Source organism: Camarhynchus parvulus, chromosome 19, assembly GCF_901933205.1.
Source record: "Camarhynchus parvulus chromosome 19, STF_HiC, whole genome shotgun sequence".
NCBI classification, from domain to species: Eukaryota; Metazoa; Chordata; class Aves; order Passeriformes; family Thraupidae; genus Camarhynchus; species Camarhynchus parvulus.
In genome coordinates this window covers 6,381,781-6,399,586 of record NC_044589.1, presented here as the reverse complement: position 1 = coordinate 6,399,586, position 17,806 = coordinate 6,381,781, and the positions used below count along the sequence as shown (strand labels likewise).

The window sequence follows — 17,806 nt, the reverse complement described above, 5'->3', positions numbered from 1 at the left end:
ACGCGGCCCCTTTAAAGAAGTTGTCCAGTCATGGCGCGGCGCTGCCAAGTCATCGGGGTCAGCCGAGTTCTCGCGGCCACGCCCCCCGCTCCCGCCCATTGGTGCTCGCGGAGAGCGCTCACTTCTGATTGGTCGAGGACTTAGAGCAACTTCTCGGAATCGGGGCTGTGTCACCAGCCCCGGCACAGGGAGGCGCCGCCCGAGGGCGGGCGGGGGCGGCCGGGCCGTGCCCGCGGCAGCACCACGCCCCGCCCGGGGCCCGCGGAAGGGTCGAGCCCCTTCGGAGCCGCCCTGCCCCCGCCGCCCCTTCACCCGCTTGAAAATGCCAACTCACAGCACGCGGGGCACGCCGGGAGCGCCGCTCCGCACTACAACTCCCGGCGTGCCCCGCGGCGGGGTGGCCCCGTCCGTTGCCAAGGCAACCGCCGCCCGGTCTGGGGGGAGCCGAGCTCTCCCCGGGGGGTGGGCGGGGCAGAGCCCTGGCCTCACCTTCCCATTGGCTGAGCCGCGGGTCGCGCCGGGCCGCCATTGGCGGGAGCGGGTGGCAATCGCGGCGCGGGGGCGGGCGCGGCGCGCGGCGGCGGTACCGGCCGGCGATTGGCCTGGGGGCGTGGCCGGGGGCGGCTGCGTCATGACTCCGCCAGCTGATCCGGGACGGAGCCGGCGCGCGGCGGGGGAGGCGGCGGCACCGGCACCGGGCACGGCCCGGGCGGCACCGGCGGGGCGGCGGCGCCGGCGCTGGGCCAAGTCGGGCCCGGCCGAGCCGCGCAGGTGGGTCCGCCGGTACTGCGCTGGGTCGGGCGGTTCGGGTAGCGGAGCCCCGCGCGGCGCCCTCGGTGCTCCGGGGCTTGAGGGGCCCCGCCGTGCCCCATTAGGGAAGGTCACCTTTCCCCGGGGCAGCGCGGCCGTGGGGGTGCGGCGCGGGGCGTCCTTCGCCGGGCCCCGGGGCGCCGCCTGGCCCGGGCGGCCTCGCCCCCGGTGTCGGTGGGGCGGGCAGGGGGGCTGGGGCCGAGCCCGTGCGCGGCTCCCGCGCCGGAGGGTCCCGGTGGGGCGGGCGGGGCTGCGGCCGGGGCCTCCCCGCCACGGGCGGTGGCCGCCCCGGGGGTGACCTTCACTCCGGGACCGGACTGGGCAGACTTTGACCCGCGGCCGCTCCCCGCCGTGGGCACGGAGCGGAGCATCCCGGGCGGCGGAGGGCCGGGAGGGCGGCGGGGTGTCCCGGAGGGAGCGGCTTTGCCGTGGAGCGGCGTGGGGGGAGCTGCCTCCGTTAGGGGGGAGGGGGGAGTTGGTTTTACCGAGAGGAGAGGCACTGGGGGAGGGGGGGTGACCCGGTTATACCGGGAGAGGGGCACCGGCTGGGGGCACGGCGTTCTTTACTAGCGGGATGAGCACCCTCCGGGGCTCTTCCCGGAGCCGCTGGGGTCCGTCGGTGCTGAGAAGGGCTGGGTGGGAGCCCCGTTACCGGCAGGGCCCCCCCTTCGTCGGTCCCCGGCGCCGGCGGGGCCCCCGGTGCCGGCGGGGCCGGTGGCTTCAGCGGCGGGTGCTGATTCACGGGCCGGCGGGGGTGGAGCAGGGCCGGGACCAGCTCGCTGGAATCCGGACCAGATGTACCCGGCACGCCAGGAATGCTCGGCATCCCCGCCGGGCCCCGCCGCCGCCGCCGCTGCGCCCCGGCCACCGGCCCCGCACCGAGCGCCCCGCGGCACCCACCGGGCTCCGGCCGCCCGCCCCGGCCCGGGGCCGGCCGGGCTCCGCAGTGCCCTCGGGGTGACGCCGGCGGGAGGATGCTGTGGTGGCCCCCCGGGGCTTTCCCGTTGCCATCCGTCCCCCACCGTGCCCGGTGGTTTCCCGGGAGGTTCCCAAAACTCCATCCCTGGCAGCCAAAGCTCTGGGTGTTGCAGAAAAGGGATTTTTCCGGGGTCGGGGGAAGAAGTGGGGTCCAACACCAGCCCTGGGTTGGCGTTCTCAGCCTCCAACAAAACGGCTCAGAAAGGGGCTGAGCTGCCCGAAATTACCCCGCCTGCCCGAAATTGCCCCGCCTGCCCGAAATTGCCCCGCCTGCCCGAAATTGCCCCGCCGTAGCTCGGCAGCAGCCGCCTGCCCGAGTGTCTTCCCCGTCAGGAAGCAGCTGGCTCCCGTCCAGGTGGGACCCTGCCAGCAGTGATGGATGCCCGAGGTGAGCCCTGGGAACGCCGTCACCCCCACCTGCGGTGGCCTCCCTGCCCGAGGAGCTGCCCATATCTGTCTGATTTTCCAGCAGAAATGGCCTTGGGTTTCCCTGCCTGCTCCTCGTGGTTTAGGGCTGGCTGCAGGTGCTGGAGCTCAGGCTTTGGGAGTGGGGAGGGATGGGGAGAGCTGAGCTCAACCTCTGGCTTTCCTTGGATGGGGGGAGGACAGAGGAGTAGATCAGCGTTGTGGGGAGGGAGAGGAGCTGCTGTGGGTGACAGCTCAGCTGGGCACAGTTCAACCCTGGCTCTGAAATGGTGTGTTCCCTCCCCAGGTGTTGCCGTGCCACCCTGCTCCTGGCTAACCAGCACCAGTTCTTCAGTGGCAAGCTTTATGTCCTTCTCCAGTAGCTAAAGCTGCCAGTTGAAGAACTGTTGAATGTAGCCACTCTCTTCTCATCACTGGGACCTTGGATGCCAGCCAGAGCCGTGCCCTGTGAGCCGCCAGGATGAGCCACTCTGCAGAGCCCTGTGCGTTGGAGGGCTGAGTGTGACCAGGATGAAGAAAGTCTCCTTGGAGCCTCCAGACAGAGCCTTGGCTGGAGGATTCTGTGCCAGAAGGGTTGCCAAAATGTGTCCCCCCACCCCTCAGTGGGGTGGCACTGAGCTGGGAGGAGGCTGAGAGAAGCATTAAACATTGTTTTGCTCAATTTGTTCAGTTTTAGGACGTTTGTTGCCCATGGGTTGCCTGGATCAGGTGGGGGCACAGCCCCTGGGGAGGGGGCACAGCACCAGATCTGTGTCCCCAGTGATGCCACGCTGGGGTCTGCAGTGGAGGGGTCGATCCTTCAGGTGCCTTGGGCTGGTCCTGAGCCAAAGGCTGAGCTCAGGAGCTGGATGAGCCCCGCAGCAGGGCAGGCAGGGGGATGGAGCCCAGGAGAGGGCTGGCTGCACACCCACGCTGCCCTGGGCGGGTGGGACCAGGCCAGGGTGACTCAGGGCGAGTCACACAGAGTCACACAGGTCACACAGAGTCACACACGGCTCTGGACGCTGCTCCCAGAGCCTCTGGCCTGAGGAAACACCCAGCAGTGCCAGGGCTCTGGCTATTCTGGAGCTAGCAGCACTCAGAGGGGCCGTGGTGAACTTTATTGGGATCTCCCATGGTCCAGGCTCTGGTTTGTTGGTGAACAGAAGCTCCAGACTGGCCTGGAGGGAATTTGGAAGCTCCTCCAGGGCTGGAGGAGCCCCTGCCTTGCACTGAGTGAGAGAGGGAGCTCCATGAGGGCTCCGGGATTTCCCCCAGGACTGCCAGGAGCAGCAGCTCCCTTGGTGACTGGAACCAGGGGAGTGTCCAGGCCCTGCTGCTCAGAGCCTGCCAGAGGAGCACAGCTCATCCCAGCTCCAGGGCGGGCAGGGAGGAACAGCCCTTGTGCTGAAATGTCTGCACAATCTCAACTTAATCTGCCTGCCCAAGGCACGGCTGCTCCCAAACTTTGGCACCCAGCAAAGCACAGAAAGTGGCCTGGTGTCCATTAAGTGGTAGAAGTAGAATAAATCTGTTGTCCTGGGGTCTTCTTACATAAAGCTGCTGTGCTTGGTGTGTTCCTGCTGATGGTTACAAGGAGCTGAGTTCCTTTGGGGTGGTTGTCACCCAGAGGGGTGGGACTGCTGAGCACCCTTGGATCAGCTCCTCCCGCTCGAGGCAGAGCCCGTCTCTTCCACCGCAGCTGCCCTGCTGCAAGTCCATGCAGAGCAGCTGGCACCTGCTCAGTGCCCAACGCATCCTGGAGTGCATGGAGGGGCAGAAAGTGATGTTGGGGGGGGTGGAGGGTGCCTGAGGGCAGGGAGGAGCAGCTCCTGCGCCGTGCTCCCCCTCCTCTGATGTCTATGAGCTGTGTGTGCCTCACAAATCTACACCTTCCCTGGCATGAAGGAACAACCTGTGCTGCTGAAACCCAGCTCTTTCCTGGGTAAATTGTCGCTCTTTCCTGGGTAAATTGTGGCTCTCTCAGGGCAGAGAGTTGCTCTGAGCAGAAGCACCAAAGCTGTGAGGTCAGGAAATGTAAGACATTGTATTTCAGGTCAAATTCATGTGTGAGGTGTCAGAGGACAGGTTTGGGTGTTCAACACAAAACCAGCACTGCAGGATCTGACCTGCTGAGCAGAGGGCTCAGGCTCTGGCTGTCCTGCACTCAAACCAGAGAGGGTTTGGGCTATCAGTGAGTGTCCCTGTGGGAACTTGCCCAGCTCCTGGGACTTACCCTTCCTCCTGCACAGCCCCATGTGACTGGTGAGTAAGTGCAAGGCTTCCTGCAGAAAGCACAGCCTGGCTGTGCAAAAACCCAGTAACTCCTTCCTCTAGCATCTGGCCACCTCCTCCAGGCATCCAGCACGCAGGGACACAGCAGGAAGGGCTGGATCTGGGATTTCTCTGCCGGAATGTCACCCGTGTGACATTCCAGACAGCAGTGACCCTGCCAGCAGGTGCTGCTGGCTCTGAGGCTGGATGGCATCTCTGTGTCCTTAGGGGCAGGGCATTCTGTGCAAGCTCCTGCACAGAGCCCACCTCGTTCCCTGCTGGGAGAGGAGCAGCTCGTCTCGGTCACAGCTCCCCTCGCTGGGAAAATGTGTTTTTGCAGAGGAGAAGGTCAGCGTGACCGGTGTGCTAAACGAGAGCTCCCTGCCGGCAGGGAAGGAGCAGGAGGAGCTGCTGTGGCTCTGGCTGGTGCATCTGTGCATGAGGGGTGGCTGCTGGCAGCCCAGAGCCTCAGCTGAGCCCCAGGCCATGGGCACCTTCCTCTCACCCAGCGCAGGACACCAGCTCTGCTGAGCCTTGCCCAGCACGAGTGGACAGCCAAGGGCTGTCTGCAAACACAGAATGCAGGTGCTGGGTTCAGCTTTGCTGATGGTTTTATTGCTCCAGGGTGGGAGGGTGTGGAGCTGTTGGCACTTGGTTGTGAGTGCCACACACCAAACTTAGCTTTGTGCCAGCGAGGGGACGCAGCCAATGTCACAGGCCCTGAAAACAAGAGGTGGGATGGGGGTTTGCAGTGACTCCTTTTGGTTTTGTGTCTCTCAGTGGGCTCTGCCGATGTGGGGAACAGCACAGAGCCACCCAGCTCTGGGTGTCACTTACTCTGGGTCAGGGTGTCACTTACTCTGCTTCTTCTTTGGAGATCTGTTTCCCCAAGTACAACACTTCTGCAATCAGGGACACCATGGGGTCGCAGTTCAGGCTGGCAGCTGCAGTCACATGGCCATCCCTGGCATGGAAAGAGGAAGAGTGTGGATCTCCTCAGAGCACAGGGCTCAGCACAGCAGCACCATCCCCGTGGCACAGGGAGCAGCTGTGCCCCAGAGGGCTCAGGGCAGGGTGGCTGTGACTGCAGGATGCACAGGCACCCGTGGCACATTGCCTGGCACTGCTGGGAGCTGGGCACTGAGCCTGGCAGCAGTGGGGCAGAGGCTGAGATGTGTCCCAGGCTCTCTGCCCAGCTGGTGCCATCGTTTGAGTTTGTTCTCTTCTCCTTCCCTGCCCTGCTTTGGTTTTTCTCTGGTTCAGCACCCAGCAGCTGCCTTTAGTGCATAGTGAGGGTGTGGAGCCTCTGTGGGATCCCTGCAGCTGTAAGAGAGAGTGCTGTGCCTGTTTCCAGGGCATGGGCTGGCCGTGGATTCACTCACCTGATGTAAAAGATCAGGAATTTCTGTTGCTCCAGGCTGCCCTTCACCACAGTGTCCGTGTATCCCTTCCCACAGCCTGGGGGAGAGAGCCTGCTCAGGAGCCCTGGCACAGCAGTTTGCACCCAAACCATGTCAGAAACAGCGTGGTGGGGACAGAGGGGACAGTGTCTGGGGCTGGGACAGGGCTGGGGAGCAGACATGAGGGCCTTGGACAAACAGAACTGACTTTGAGCCTCTCCTTGGTTTGGAGAGAGAAGTTCTTCCTCTGTGGCCTCCAACCCGCTGTGGGTCAGCAAAGAACAAGAGCTCAGGGTGAACTCCAGGCCCAGGGCTCAAACTCACCATGGCAGCCACTCCAGAGCTTGAGCTGCTCCAGGTGACCTCTGCACCCATGCCCAGACCCAGCTGGTGGAAGGAATTCCTCTGCTGCCCTCTGTGCCCCTCCCTACCTGCATAGCGGATGCTCTTCCCAAGCAAGGTGCTCCAGAAGTAAGGAACAGTGTGCAGCTCCTCCCCTCTGCCCAGCATGTTCAGGGCAGCACAGCGACCTGGGAGGAACCAACACACTCAATATTCCTCTTAAAATAAAACAAAAAACTGCTCCCTGTGTCCCCTGCTGTCCCTTCTCTGTGCCATTCCCATCCCCGAGGGAGCTGGAAGGTGACAAGTCCTGTGGGGGGATAGAATGTAAGAGAATAGTGCAGAAGGAAATCTCACCCCTGAGGAGTTGCAGCTGTACAAATCACCAAAGATTAGGAACAAACCTGCCCTCAACAGGCCACAGCTGTGTCCAATAAGAAGAAGAGTGCTACAAAAGAGTGGGTTAGCTGGGTGAGGAGAGAGTTGGGGTTTGTTGGCTGTGCTGTGAAGAGGGAGTTAGTTCTGCAAAGAGCTGCCCACGAGATGCCACCAAGAAGGCATGGAAATTTTGCAATAAGATGGCAGCAATGTCCCTCACCGTGGGCCTCAGCCACTTGCTGGTGGTGGATGCTGGACCTGTCCCCATCCAGCAGTGCCACTGGGAAGGTGACCACGTCCCCCGCAGCAAAGACCTTGGGGATGTTGGTTTGCATGTGCTAATTGGGCAAAAGGCAATTAGTGCACTGATGGGAGGGGAGGGGTGGGGAGTGAGCTGGGATGCCCAGCTGGCACTCACCAGATTCACCAGGATGGCACCTTTGGCATCTCTGGCAATGGAGGTGCCCTTCAGGAAGGCTGAGCTGGGGGTTGAGCCTGTGGGGAGAGGAGCAGGGCTGGGATGCAGGGAAGTTCTGCAGGGACAGGGAGCAAATTTGGCCTCACAGCTCCTGTTCCTGCTTGGGCTGGTGCTGAGCCAGTGCAGGGGCAGCAAAGCCAGGCCCAGGATGCAGCAGGGACCTGTGGGGCTCAGCAGGAGCCAAAGGCACAGCCAGAGTGTGGCAGCTCCTCTCCTGCTGCCCAGAGTGTGCTCAGGGCTGCTGACTTCTCCAGGTGCTTGGGGCCAGGAGGAAGGGCTGGATGGTAACAGGGTGGGAAGGAGAACAGCAGGGAACGGTGCCCTGGGAATGAGCTGTGATGCCCTGGGCTTGCTGGATGTCCTCCCCATTCCCAAATCTGCCTCCCAGTCCCACCTGGGGTCTCTCACCTATTCCCACCACTACCACATCTGCAGGGAGCTTCACTCCATTGGCAAGGACAGCCTCTGTGACCTGGGGAAGAAGGAAAGGTCATTAACAAAGAGTTAAAACCTCTGTCCTAATTCCCACAGCCTCCCTGCTGCTTTGCTCTTTGCTGTCTTTTTTTTTCTTCCCCAGGTTTGGATCACCTTGTCCAGCTAATGTGTGTTGCTGGGAATGCAAAAGAAAATCACATTGTTGTTCCTGGGATAGGAACATTTTACTGGTGCCCTTTGAGCCCAGAGCTGTGCTCAGCGAAAAGGAAGGGAGGGTCTAGACATGGGAGAGGAAAGCCTGATGTAGGCACGGGGTTATATCTCACCTTGGGCTTTTTTCCCCCTAAAATTAGCAGTTCAGGGATCACAAAGGCATGACTGACCTTTCCATCCTTTCCTTTCAGCTCACACAGCTCTGTTTTCATGTGGAACTTCACCCCTTTATTTTGCAGCATCTGAAAAGGACTGGGTTGAGTATTCATGAGGAAATTCCAGGCTATGAAAACAGCTGTACCCAGCCAAAAGCCAGGCAGGCAGCTCTGCTGCTGCTGCTCCAGGCTGCAGGGAGATTCCATTTGTGTCCCTGCCTGCTGCAGGGACACACAGCCTGGCTTTTCTCTGCAGTCCTGGTGTGTGAGGTGGGTTTGGGGTGAGGAGTTGATGTGGGGAGGGGGAAGGCTGGGAGCAGCCCTGTGTGCAGAGCTCGTGGGTGAGGACAGAGGCTGGGCATGCCGAGTTGTGACTCAGCACAGGGGCGAGGTTTCCTGGGCTGATGTGGATCCTGGGGCTGCTTGGCTCTCTCACGTGTTCCCCACGCCAGAAATCAGCCCCAGGCTCTGCTCACCTTCATGGCAACACCTCCAACCTGAGGGCCCAGGGCGTGCTGGAAAGGGAACTCCTCTCTTTCCACCACTGAGATGGCTCCAGCCTTGTCTGAGAGGAAGGCAGCCACCTCCATTCCTGCAGGGAAGAGGCATGCCCAAGGTAAGCCTGCTGCAAGCATCAACCTGCACCCCTGGAAACCTTCTCCCCTTCCAGAGAGCAAATGTGATGTGCTGCCAGTGCTGAACTGCTCTGCTGTGCATTTCTGGGCTGAGGTATTCAGCTCCCCCTTTTCTTTGTTCTCCTGGATGTCGGGAGATGCAAAGAATAGCTCCTGGTTTTGTCCAAAAAAAACTCCTTTTCTGTGCCTTGCTTTCTCAATGCTTCTGGGGAATCCAGCTCCTCTGGAGGACAGTGACCTTTCCATAAGGCACATTTCCCTCTGTCCATGTGTAGCAATTGTTTATAGCTCTCAAAGTTTCTGGCTATCAGAGGAAAGAATGAGTGTGTGCCCTGTAACACACACCCCCAGCAGCTCCAGGGAGGATCCCAGCCGGGTAGAAAAGGAACATCCCTTCCCTGAGGGCCTCCAGTTAATGTGCAGACACAACAGAAGGGGGTTTGGAGGCTCTCACTGAGGGTTTGACACCCACTCCAGCCTGGTACCTATGAATGAGGCTCCCACAATCACCAGATTCTTCCCAGTTGCCAGCTCCAAGATCTTGCTGGACTCTTCTGGGGTTTGGAGTGTGCAGATGTTCTGCAGGTCTGCACCTGGGACCTTGAGGAAACTAGAGCTGGAAGAGAGAGAACCCAGATGCTTTCCATGGTGTGAATTAAACAGAAAGAATGAGAAGGGAACACAAACCCACAGCTGTGTCATTGCATTCTGCCTTCCCACCTCATTTCCTACCTCCACCTCTACATCCCAAAGCTGTCCTTCCTAAAACCCAACACTTTGTGCACTCACTGGCTGCCTGTTGCAATGAGCAGCTGGTGGTACTTCTGAGAGGAGCCATCCATGAAACGAACCTTCTGCTTCTGGAAATCCACCGACACTGCCTGCAGGAGAGAGGGGGCACAGATCACACGGGTTCCTCTGTCCTGCCTGTGTTTCTGGGCACTCAGGTGACATGAGGGGTGCTGGGGTTCTCTCTCCCACTTCCCACAGCTCCATCCATGGGTGTTTCACCCTCCCCATGAGGACTGAGCCCAGCTGCTCCGGCACCTCTTTCTCTGTCCAGAACTCTATGCCCCGAGCCTGGAGGAATTCAGGTTTCCTCAGGTAGATATCCTCAGCTTTCAAGTTCATTTCCTGGAAACACAACAAAAGTATGAAATGAAGTATTTCTTAGAGGCAGCAATTCTCCTGAAGTGTTCCTTCAGGAGTGGAGTCATTTTGGAAAAGAGGTGAATTTTACATCAGTGAATCACAGCTCCTCACACTGCCCCATCCCCATCACCTTGTGACCTCAGAAAAACCATCCAACTTTAAGGGAAGAGCTCAACAAAAGGAGATAAAAACATCAGCTCGTCTTGACTCTGCTCAGAGATTTTCTGGGAAGAAAAAGAGGTTTTCCTGGAAATAACACCCATATTTGTAGGGGGATAGGATATAAGAAAATAAAGATGGTGTAGAAAATAATCTCACCCCTAAGGAGTTGCAGCTGGGCCAATTATCAAAGATTAAGATCAGGCCTGACTTTAACAAGCCACAGCTGTAACCAGTGAGAAGAAGATGCTATAAAAGAGTGGGGTGGCTGGGTAAGAAGGGAATTGGGGTCAGTTGGCTGCTTTGGGATGAAGAAAGAGTCAGTGCTCTGAGGAGATGCCCGTGAGAAACACCAAGAAAGTGTGGAACTTTTGTGATAAGGAGACGACAGCATGGAACCCCTGCACTAAGATGACAACACCTATTCCTTCTGGATGCCTCAGCACTCCTGCTTTGCTCCTTCCATTTCTGCTGGCCCTGAGCGTGGCCTGTGCCCAGTGCTGCCCTTGTCACACACAGACCTTGCTCAGCTTGGACTTGTCATAGGGAACGTGCTTCTCCCTGGTGGCCATGATGATCCGGCCGGTGAATCCCTCCTGGCGAAGAGTCTCTGCGCACACCAGGGCAGCCACACCTGCAGGAGAGGCTCATCTCAGCCCTCTGACACCTCCCTGGGCAGCAGGAGGAGGAGGAGCAGCTCAGTCCTCCCTGGAGAGGAGAGCGGCAGCTCCCAGTGTGTGTGGAGGGAGCAGAGCTCAGATCCCTGCACTGACCTCCCCCCAGCAGCAGCTTCGTGTTCTTGTTGAGGAGGCACCTCCTGCTTGTGTCCTTCACCCTCTGGCTGCTTTCCAGGTCCTGCAAAAAAAAAAAAAAAAAATGCTCAAGTCACACACAGCCCAAGGCACTGCCTGTGCTCAGTGACTGCAGGTAGGGTCAGTACCTTCTTTTTTGCTGTAATGAACACCTTTCCATCTTCCACTGTTACCTAAAGGAGAGGTTTTTCTAAGTGCTGCATCCATGAGGTTGTGGTAGGAGCTCTCCTGGTCCAGTGTGCCCTCTGGCTCTGATCTTGGATGGCACACGATGCTGAGGAGCTCATGAGCTTTTCTCCTCATCCTAAGAGCACTGAGGAGGAGCTGTAAATCCTCTTTTTCTTTCCAAAAGCACCTGTGCTGGCTCTGAGGGCTACTAGGACCTGTGGCATCACCTTGGACTGAGAGGAGCTTTAGGGCAGGGAGTTACTTAATCCCAAAATCACCCCTTGTGTGGAAGCTCTGAGTGACAGAGCTGTGCTCAGGGCAGGGGGGCTTGGGAAAGAGAGTGAATGTGAGACCATCCAGCTGGGAGGCCAAGAAGTCACCTTAAAGCAGTGGATACAGTCCAGAGCAGGGTATTCCTCGATGTCTCCAGTCCTGATGTTAAAGCAGGCCCCGTGCCAGGGGCAGCGCAGCCTCTCCCCTCTCAAAACCCCTGCAAGAGACCCCCCCAAGCTGGGCAATGAGAACCAACCTCCCCAAGGTGGTTTTTTCCCCCCCTGCCCCAAGCTGGGGTTACCTTTGCTCAGCGGGGCACCGTAGTGGGGACACTTGCTGCCCAGAGCTCGGAATTCCCTCCTGTTCCTCACCAGCAGCACTGGGTACCCGGCCACCATCACCTCCAGGAGCCTGGGGGAGAGGTGCAGAGGTGGGCACAGAACCCCCCACATCCCCACCACCCCCCCAGGCACTCACTGTCCGTCCCCAACGTCGTCCTCCCTGCAGACCTCTTCAGTGACGGTGTCGCTGCTCTCCATGCTGGGCACTGGCAGGCACTCCAAAGGATCCCAAATTTCTGATGAAGCACCAAAATTACCTTCAAACACCCGTTATTTAACTCTCTCTCCAAACCCAAGACCCTTTTCTCCTCTGAATTAACCCATTCCTCATTTCCAGCCCCATTAAACTCAGCTGCAGCACAGGGAGAGTGAGCAGATGTGGTAATGGCTCTTGTAAACAAACACAATTATTTATGGGGAGCTGCTGCTGCCACAGCCCATGTCTCCCTCAAATTGGGTCTAAAGAGATGCTTCAGCCTCTCCAAAGCCTCTCCAACATTTGTGCAGAGATGTTACTCATGGTAACTGCCCTGATAAGCATTAATCCCCTCCCAAAATTCCTCCTGGGCTAGAAAACAGCCAACCCCCTTGGTCCTTAGTGCTCTCCCTGCCTTAGCAGTCATTGAGAGGCTGATTAGGAATACTCCACTCTGTTTTGGAGGGGAAAAAAGCAAGAAATGGAGCAGGGGAAGATAATTCAAGGCAGGTTTCAGTGCAGGGTGGTGACTTGCTCCCACAAACCCTCCCTGCACTGCTCCCCTCATCCCAGGTTCTTTGGGAGAAGCATCTCTGGGTACTCACCTGGTCCTGCCAGGGGGTTTGGGCACCTGTCCCCCAGCTCAGAGAGCCACCACTGCTGCTGCCTGCGACTTTCTCCTGCGAGGTGACACCCTGCTGTCTCACAGAGCTGCCAGCCCACGGCTGGTGATGCTCTCCCCACCTTGCACAACGCTCCCATCCATCAGGAGATGCAGCTCCTGGAAGAGGCTGCCTGCCAGGCAGTGTTATCTGAGTTCTGCAACTGGCCCGGGCCTAATTAAAGGTATTTTGCTGGGGTTTAGAGTTGCAACAGAATTGAGGGCACATAGGAATTATGGCACAGGTGTGGTGTAAAGATGGGGTGCGTCATGGGCAGCATGACCAGAAACTCAGGGGGGTTCAGTGATATCCCAGGGTCCCTTCCCACTTTTCCTGGTGGAAAGCACTCCAGCTCAGCACAAGGTATTTTTGCAGCACTTTGGAATGATATTGCTACTTTTTAGATATTTTCACAACTTTTTAGATATTTTCACTGCACTTAAAATTCTTTAATTCGATTTTTTGGTAGGTTTTTTCTCCGTTGATTTTAAGGAACATGAAGTTTCCAGCAGCTCTGCATGTGCCTTGCATCCCAGCTCTGCTCCTGGTTCAGCCACTGGTGTCCAGGCACACAATTCCATCATCCCTTGGCCTGTGAAGGATGCCTTGGAGCAGGGTGCTGCTTGCTGGGCTATTTTTACAACAAAGTGGGAGTTGCAAAAAACTGGGAGTAACACCTACACTGTTTGTGTCTCCTCTTGTTCTTATCTCTATTTCACAGTCAGTATGTTTCACAACTTAAAATATGCCTCAAAAAATTAAAGGGGAGGCGGGGGGAAGTTACCAACAGCGTGCTTCCATCATCTCCCTTGCAGAACAGGAGATCTGCAGCAGCGGGGATAAAAATCCTCTGGTGGGTATCACCTGGAGAAGAAAGCACGTGCAGGATGCTGGGTAAGTGCAGGATGGATTATTTGGGAAGCAGTTAAATTCGTGAGACCCTCCAAGCCATGAGCAGGGTACCGGGATGCTGCGGTGTCCGGGCAATCCCAGCCCACGGGCTCTGCACACCCACGACGGCCACAGGAATGAGGGATTTTCTCACAGCACCAGTGAGCAGCTTCTGGGCTCTGCCCTCCTGGCCAGGAGCCTGAATGTGAAGCAATTTGGCTGCCAAATGTCCGTATTTAAACTCTGTGTAATTATTCCCCAGGAGCGCGTTCCCACGTGGAGGAGCAGCAGCCCTTGCTGGGCGTTCTCTGACTCAGCAGAAATGGCTGGGGAAAAAAAAACGTTTGCTCACGGATGGAAATCTGCAGAGAGCAGGCAAAGGGGCAGGCACAGAGGTGTGCAGCTTTGGGATGAGGCAGGAGGAGCTTGATCCTGTGCAGGGATGTTTGCACTGCAGGGCTGAGCAGCAGATTTGGCTGCTGGATGCAGCTGAGCACCCAGGGAAGGATTTTGGAAAGGGCAAAACAAAATGCTTGACAGAGGCAAAGATGATAGAATGGATATTAGAAAGGTGATGGACAAAGGATACAAAGTGGAAAAGGGCTTTGGATGTCAGGGAGAAGCAGGGGGCTGGCTGCAGGGATGTGAGTGTGTCAGGAATACACAACGTGCCCTCGAGGGACTGGGATGGGACTGGAGGCAGATTTTTCAGGAAGATGCTCTGTAAACATATTTTGGCCTTTTTTAGGTAAACCAGTGGTGGTTACTCAGAGGGTTTTAGACCTTTTCTTGTAGCCCAAGTCAGGATTAAACATAGGAAGGAAGAGAGGAAAAGGAAGTGGTGCCCTCAACCACAAAGAGAGCCCAGGTGGGCACCAGACATCTCTGAGCAGATCCGCCACCCACGTTGGTGCTGACTCACACGGGCTGCTGAGCTGACCTTGGGTTTTATTAGGCACCTTCCCTTCTGCTGTGCCTCCCCAGTGCTGAACACCCAAGTTTAGAGGTGAGGATTTAAGGGGTGTAACTCTCCTGCCTTCAACTTCCCACCACCATCAGCTGGAGTGGCACATTTTTTCATGCCATGGCTGTGTGGATTCAGCTTTTTCCCACCTCTTTCCCAGCTCACCCAGCTCAGGGCCCTTCCCTGCTCTGCCAGAGCCACTGATTTTAACAAGCAGCACCCACGGAGTCAAACTGCTCAGCTGCAGGAAGAGGAAGCGAGGTGAAACCTGCAGCAGAGCTGGAGTGATTAATGGGGCACTGCTCTCAGAACAGCTTGGTTTGTGATATTAATAACGAGAGAATTCAGGAGGGAACCCAACCTGTTCCAAGCTGTGGAGCCAGCAGCAGCAGGAGATGCAGGGGGGAAGCTCCTGTGCTGGTATTTGCAAAACAAGAGGAATTGAGTGGGCTCAGAGGGTGTGTGGGGGTTGGGATATGCTTCCACCTTGGAGGATTCATTCTTAACCTGCCTGAAATGAAAAAAAACCCCATGTAGTGGTAAATGCATCATGATGTAATCATGAAGCACATGCATATTCATCAAAAATTACTTAAGCTTGAGACTGGTGAATTAAACAGGGGAAAAAAATGTTTATCCCACAAGGGAAGAAGACAGGGAAAAGGAAATATTTAGTGGGAATGAATTTGCTTACAGGGGTAAGAATAATTATATGTGATGTTTCACATTTTCTTCCTAAGCATTCGTGTCTGGTGATGGTGAGAGATGGGATACAGGCCTGGCAGACACCTGGCACCACTTCACAGTGAGCACTGGGGAAGGAAAGAAGGAACCTGAAACCTTACAAATAACAGCACATAAACAGTCCAGAAAGTCAAAACATTTGGGGCACAGCAGCTGCAGAAAGCAGAGGAGAGCTGCCCATGCTGCTGAGCTTGAAGGGGATTTGCCAGCCAATGGAATTTTGTTCATCCCATGGCACAGCTGTGCAGCTGGAGTGAGGAGGGAGCACATTCCCTGTGCCACTGGTCCAGCACAGCCCTGGAGGAGCAGCTGAGCCTGCAGCATCCCTGGGGACACTCTGCTGTCAACACAGGTTTCTCCAACAAGTCCCTTTGTGCCAAGTCCTGGGTTAAAAAAAATCCTTTCAGTGCTGGGAAAAAGGAAGGCCAGAAGAAGAGCATCCGGATCAAGCTGCCCTGGGGTGATTTATCAAAGCAGGCTGTGCCTGGGTGCTTTGGGAGCATTCCCACGTGCCAGGCTGCAGCAGGCAGCTGCTGTGCCCAGTCTGCAGCTGGTGTCTGGCACCAGAACGTGCTGGTTCTGTGAAACTCCCAGGGGACATTCCAGGAATGATCTCAGGAAGGAGGAGCAGCCTGGGCAGCAGAACACCTGCAGTGCTGGTCAAACCCTCTGCGGTGAGAGCTTGCAGACCTGGGCAGGGTAACTGTGGTGCAAGCACAGGTGATTTCCTCTGCCAGGTGAGTTCAGGTCCTGAGGTCAGGGCTCAAGTGCTGACTTTTGGCATTTTGGCATTTCCTGCCTTAAATTCTGGAGCTGCTCATCACACTCACAGAGACTGAAATCCCTTTTTCCAATGTCCACAGCAAGTTCTACCTGGAAGGTGTTCCTGGCTGGAAGGGGTGGATGCTGAAGTTTGAATTTATTTCATCTCTCTCCACAGCTGCCTCTGCAATGCATGGGCATGCTTTGCCATGCAGAACCTGCATTTTGCACAGCAGATCCTTTCAGAAGTGTGGAGTTCCAGACTTCCTGGATGGAGATGTGGATGTACAAAGCATTCCTACATCAGCTGGCCTCTTACGGCCTAAGCAGACAGAGTGGTGACACAGTTTAGAGAGGGATGGAGGCAACAGCTAATTAAAGTTTGGAAGCCAAACTGCTTGATTTGTTTTGAGCTCTTGGACTCCTCAGATTGCTTCAGGTGTGAGCCAGGTCTGGCATTAGGTGAGCAGATGGGTTTTATGACTCCTGGGATGCAGAGAGGCAAATTAAGGGAGGGAAGCTTTGCAAAAACAGGAGCAGGGCTTGTGCCTGGCTCCAGTGAATCCTCTGTGGAATCTGGGAGCAGAGTGGGCTCCTCCTGAAGTAAGGGATGGTGGAAGTACAAAAACACACCCAAAACCCCACCCAGGAGTAGCTGGGGACCATCTGAGGTGGGGGGACAGAGCTCAGCTGGAAGAATTCCTGTGGTGGATTATCACTAAACTTTTAGTTCAGTGCCAGCTTTTAATTGTGGAAAAATGGATTGTATCTCTCAGATGCACTGCAGAGAAACTCCAGCCTGGGAAAGGGAGACAAAACCTTTGTCTAACTATTGAATAAAATTCTGTACCCTCGATTTACACCCCGATTGCTGCTGGGAAGCCTCCATTATGGGATTATGGGATGGACCTGGGCACATCCTTGCTGGTGTCTGCAAGGAGTCCCTGCCCTGCTGGGAGCAGGCACCGGCACCACCCGGCACCAGCCGGAGCTGCATCCCCGCAGAAAACGAGGTCGTTTGGGGACAGTCGGAAAACTTCTGGAAATCTGGGTGAAAAAGGCAGCGTCTCCAAATAAGGCGGCGATGAGGAATCCCATCGGAGCGGGCTCCCGGCTCTCCAGCGGGCGTGCAGGGACCTCTTGTGGCAGCTGAGCCCGAGAGTTCCAGTCCCTGCTCTTCCCGCCGGGTTCTTTTGGGACAAGCCTGGCCCCCGAGCCTGTGGCGTGTGGTTGAATTTTTTGGCCCGATCTGGTGTCAGGGGACTTGTTTGTAGCTGGGTTTGGAAGTCTGCAGCTCCAAAACCGCCCCCGGTTAATGCCATTGCTGCAGAGGAAGGAAAAGCTTCGAATCGGGGTTGTAAGAAACTATGGCTCAATGGGAAGGAAAATTAAATAAAATCTGGGCTAAAACGACCCAAAAAGTAGTTTATATGTAACTGTTGGTAGTGCTCTAGCAATGGGATCAAAGTCCTTGAAACAGAGGCTTAATTAATCACGGCTTAAATTCCTGCCATGCAGAAGTGGAAGGTAAAAAGCTCTCCAGCCTCCAGAAACATTTTAACTATTCCTGCGCCCCAGCCCTGGATGTTCGTCTTTAGGATAAACACAAATGGAGGAGCTCCTAAGGAAACAGGGCTGGACCTGCAGGCATTCCACAGCCTGGGATTTTCCCTGCAGGAAGGTGAAGGCAGGAGTTGTCACCAGGGAAAAGGGCAGGCAAGATTTTTTTGAGGCTAAACCACCGCAGATGACTTTTCATTCGGAAACCGGCTCTGTGCAATTTTATCCTCAATTAATTGTTAAATGATTTTTCTCCTCAGTGCCCTGAGCAGCCCAGCACGTCTCCAAGGCATGTCTCTCTTTCCTCAGCACATCTTCTGCTGAACAAAAATGTCTTTGCATTTGGTCTTCTCAATAACAGATTAGCCTGTGTGATCCTTCCACTCCTAATACATGAGATTATTTAAAATCCCCTGAGCACTCAGGGCTGCCTGTTACTTCAGGCACTGTCTCCCTGCCACGTAACTGTTATGAAAGTACAGTGTCTTGCCTGGCTTTTAATCAAATTTGTGCAGCATGAATAGATGCTTTTTTACCAGTTGGGACTATCACAGAAACACAGAATCGTTTAGGCTGGAAAAGAACCTCACCCATCTCCCAATTTGGTTTAATCACTCAG

The 17,806-nt window shown here is 56.4% G+C and overlaps 1 protein-coding gene and 1 long non-coding RNA gene across 2 annotated transcripts; one reads left to right on the top strand and one right to left on the bottom strand.

Annotated features, from left to right (window-relative positions):
* The first annotated feature begins 642 nt into the window (after positions 1–642).
* On the top strand, positions 643–2,875 carry LOC115911579. Its single transcript, XR_004061274.1, has 2 exons — positions 643–771; positions 2,501–2,875. It is a non-coding gene; the product is annotated as an uncharacterized LOC115911579 (long non-coding RNA).
* Positions 2,876–5,144: 2,269 nt separating this feature from the next.
* Positions 5,145–11,606, bottom strand: LOC115911671 (apoptosis-inducing factor 3-like). Its single transcript, XM_030962819.1, has 18 exons — positions 11,545–11,606; positions 11,369–11,478; positions 11,175–11,284; positions 10,755–10,799; positions 10,588–10,669; positions 10,336–10,448; positions 9,551–9,637; positions 9,293–9,384; positions 8,989–9,119; positions 8,345–8,460; positions 7,884–7,955; positions 7,474–7,537; positions 7,006–7,082; positions 6,808–6,925; positions 6,299–6,397; positions 5,850–5,925; positions 5,327–5,431; positions 5,145–5,187 (listed from the first exon to the last, which is right to left on the bottom strand). Exons 1-18 carry the CDS (start codon positions 11,604–11,606, stop codon positions 5,145–5,147), a joined length of 1,602 nt encoding a protein of 533 aa, XP_030818679.1.
* Positions 11,607–17,806: the final 6,200 nt, after the last annotated feature.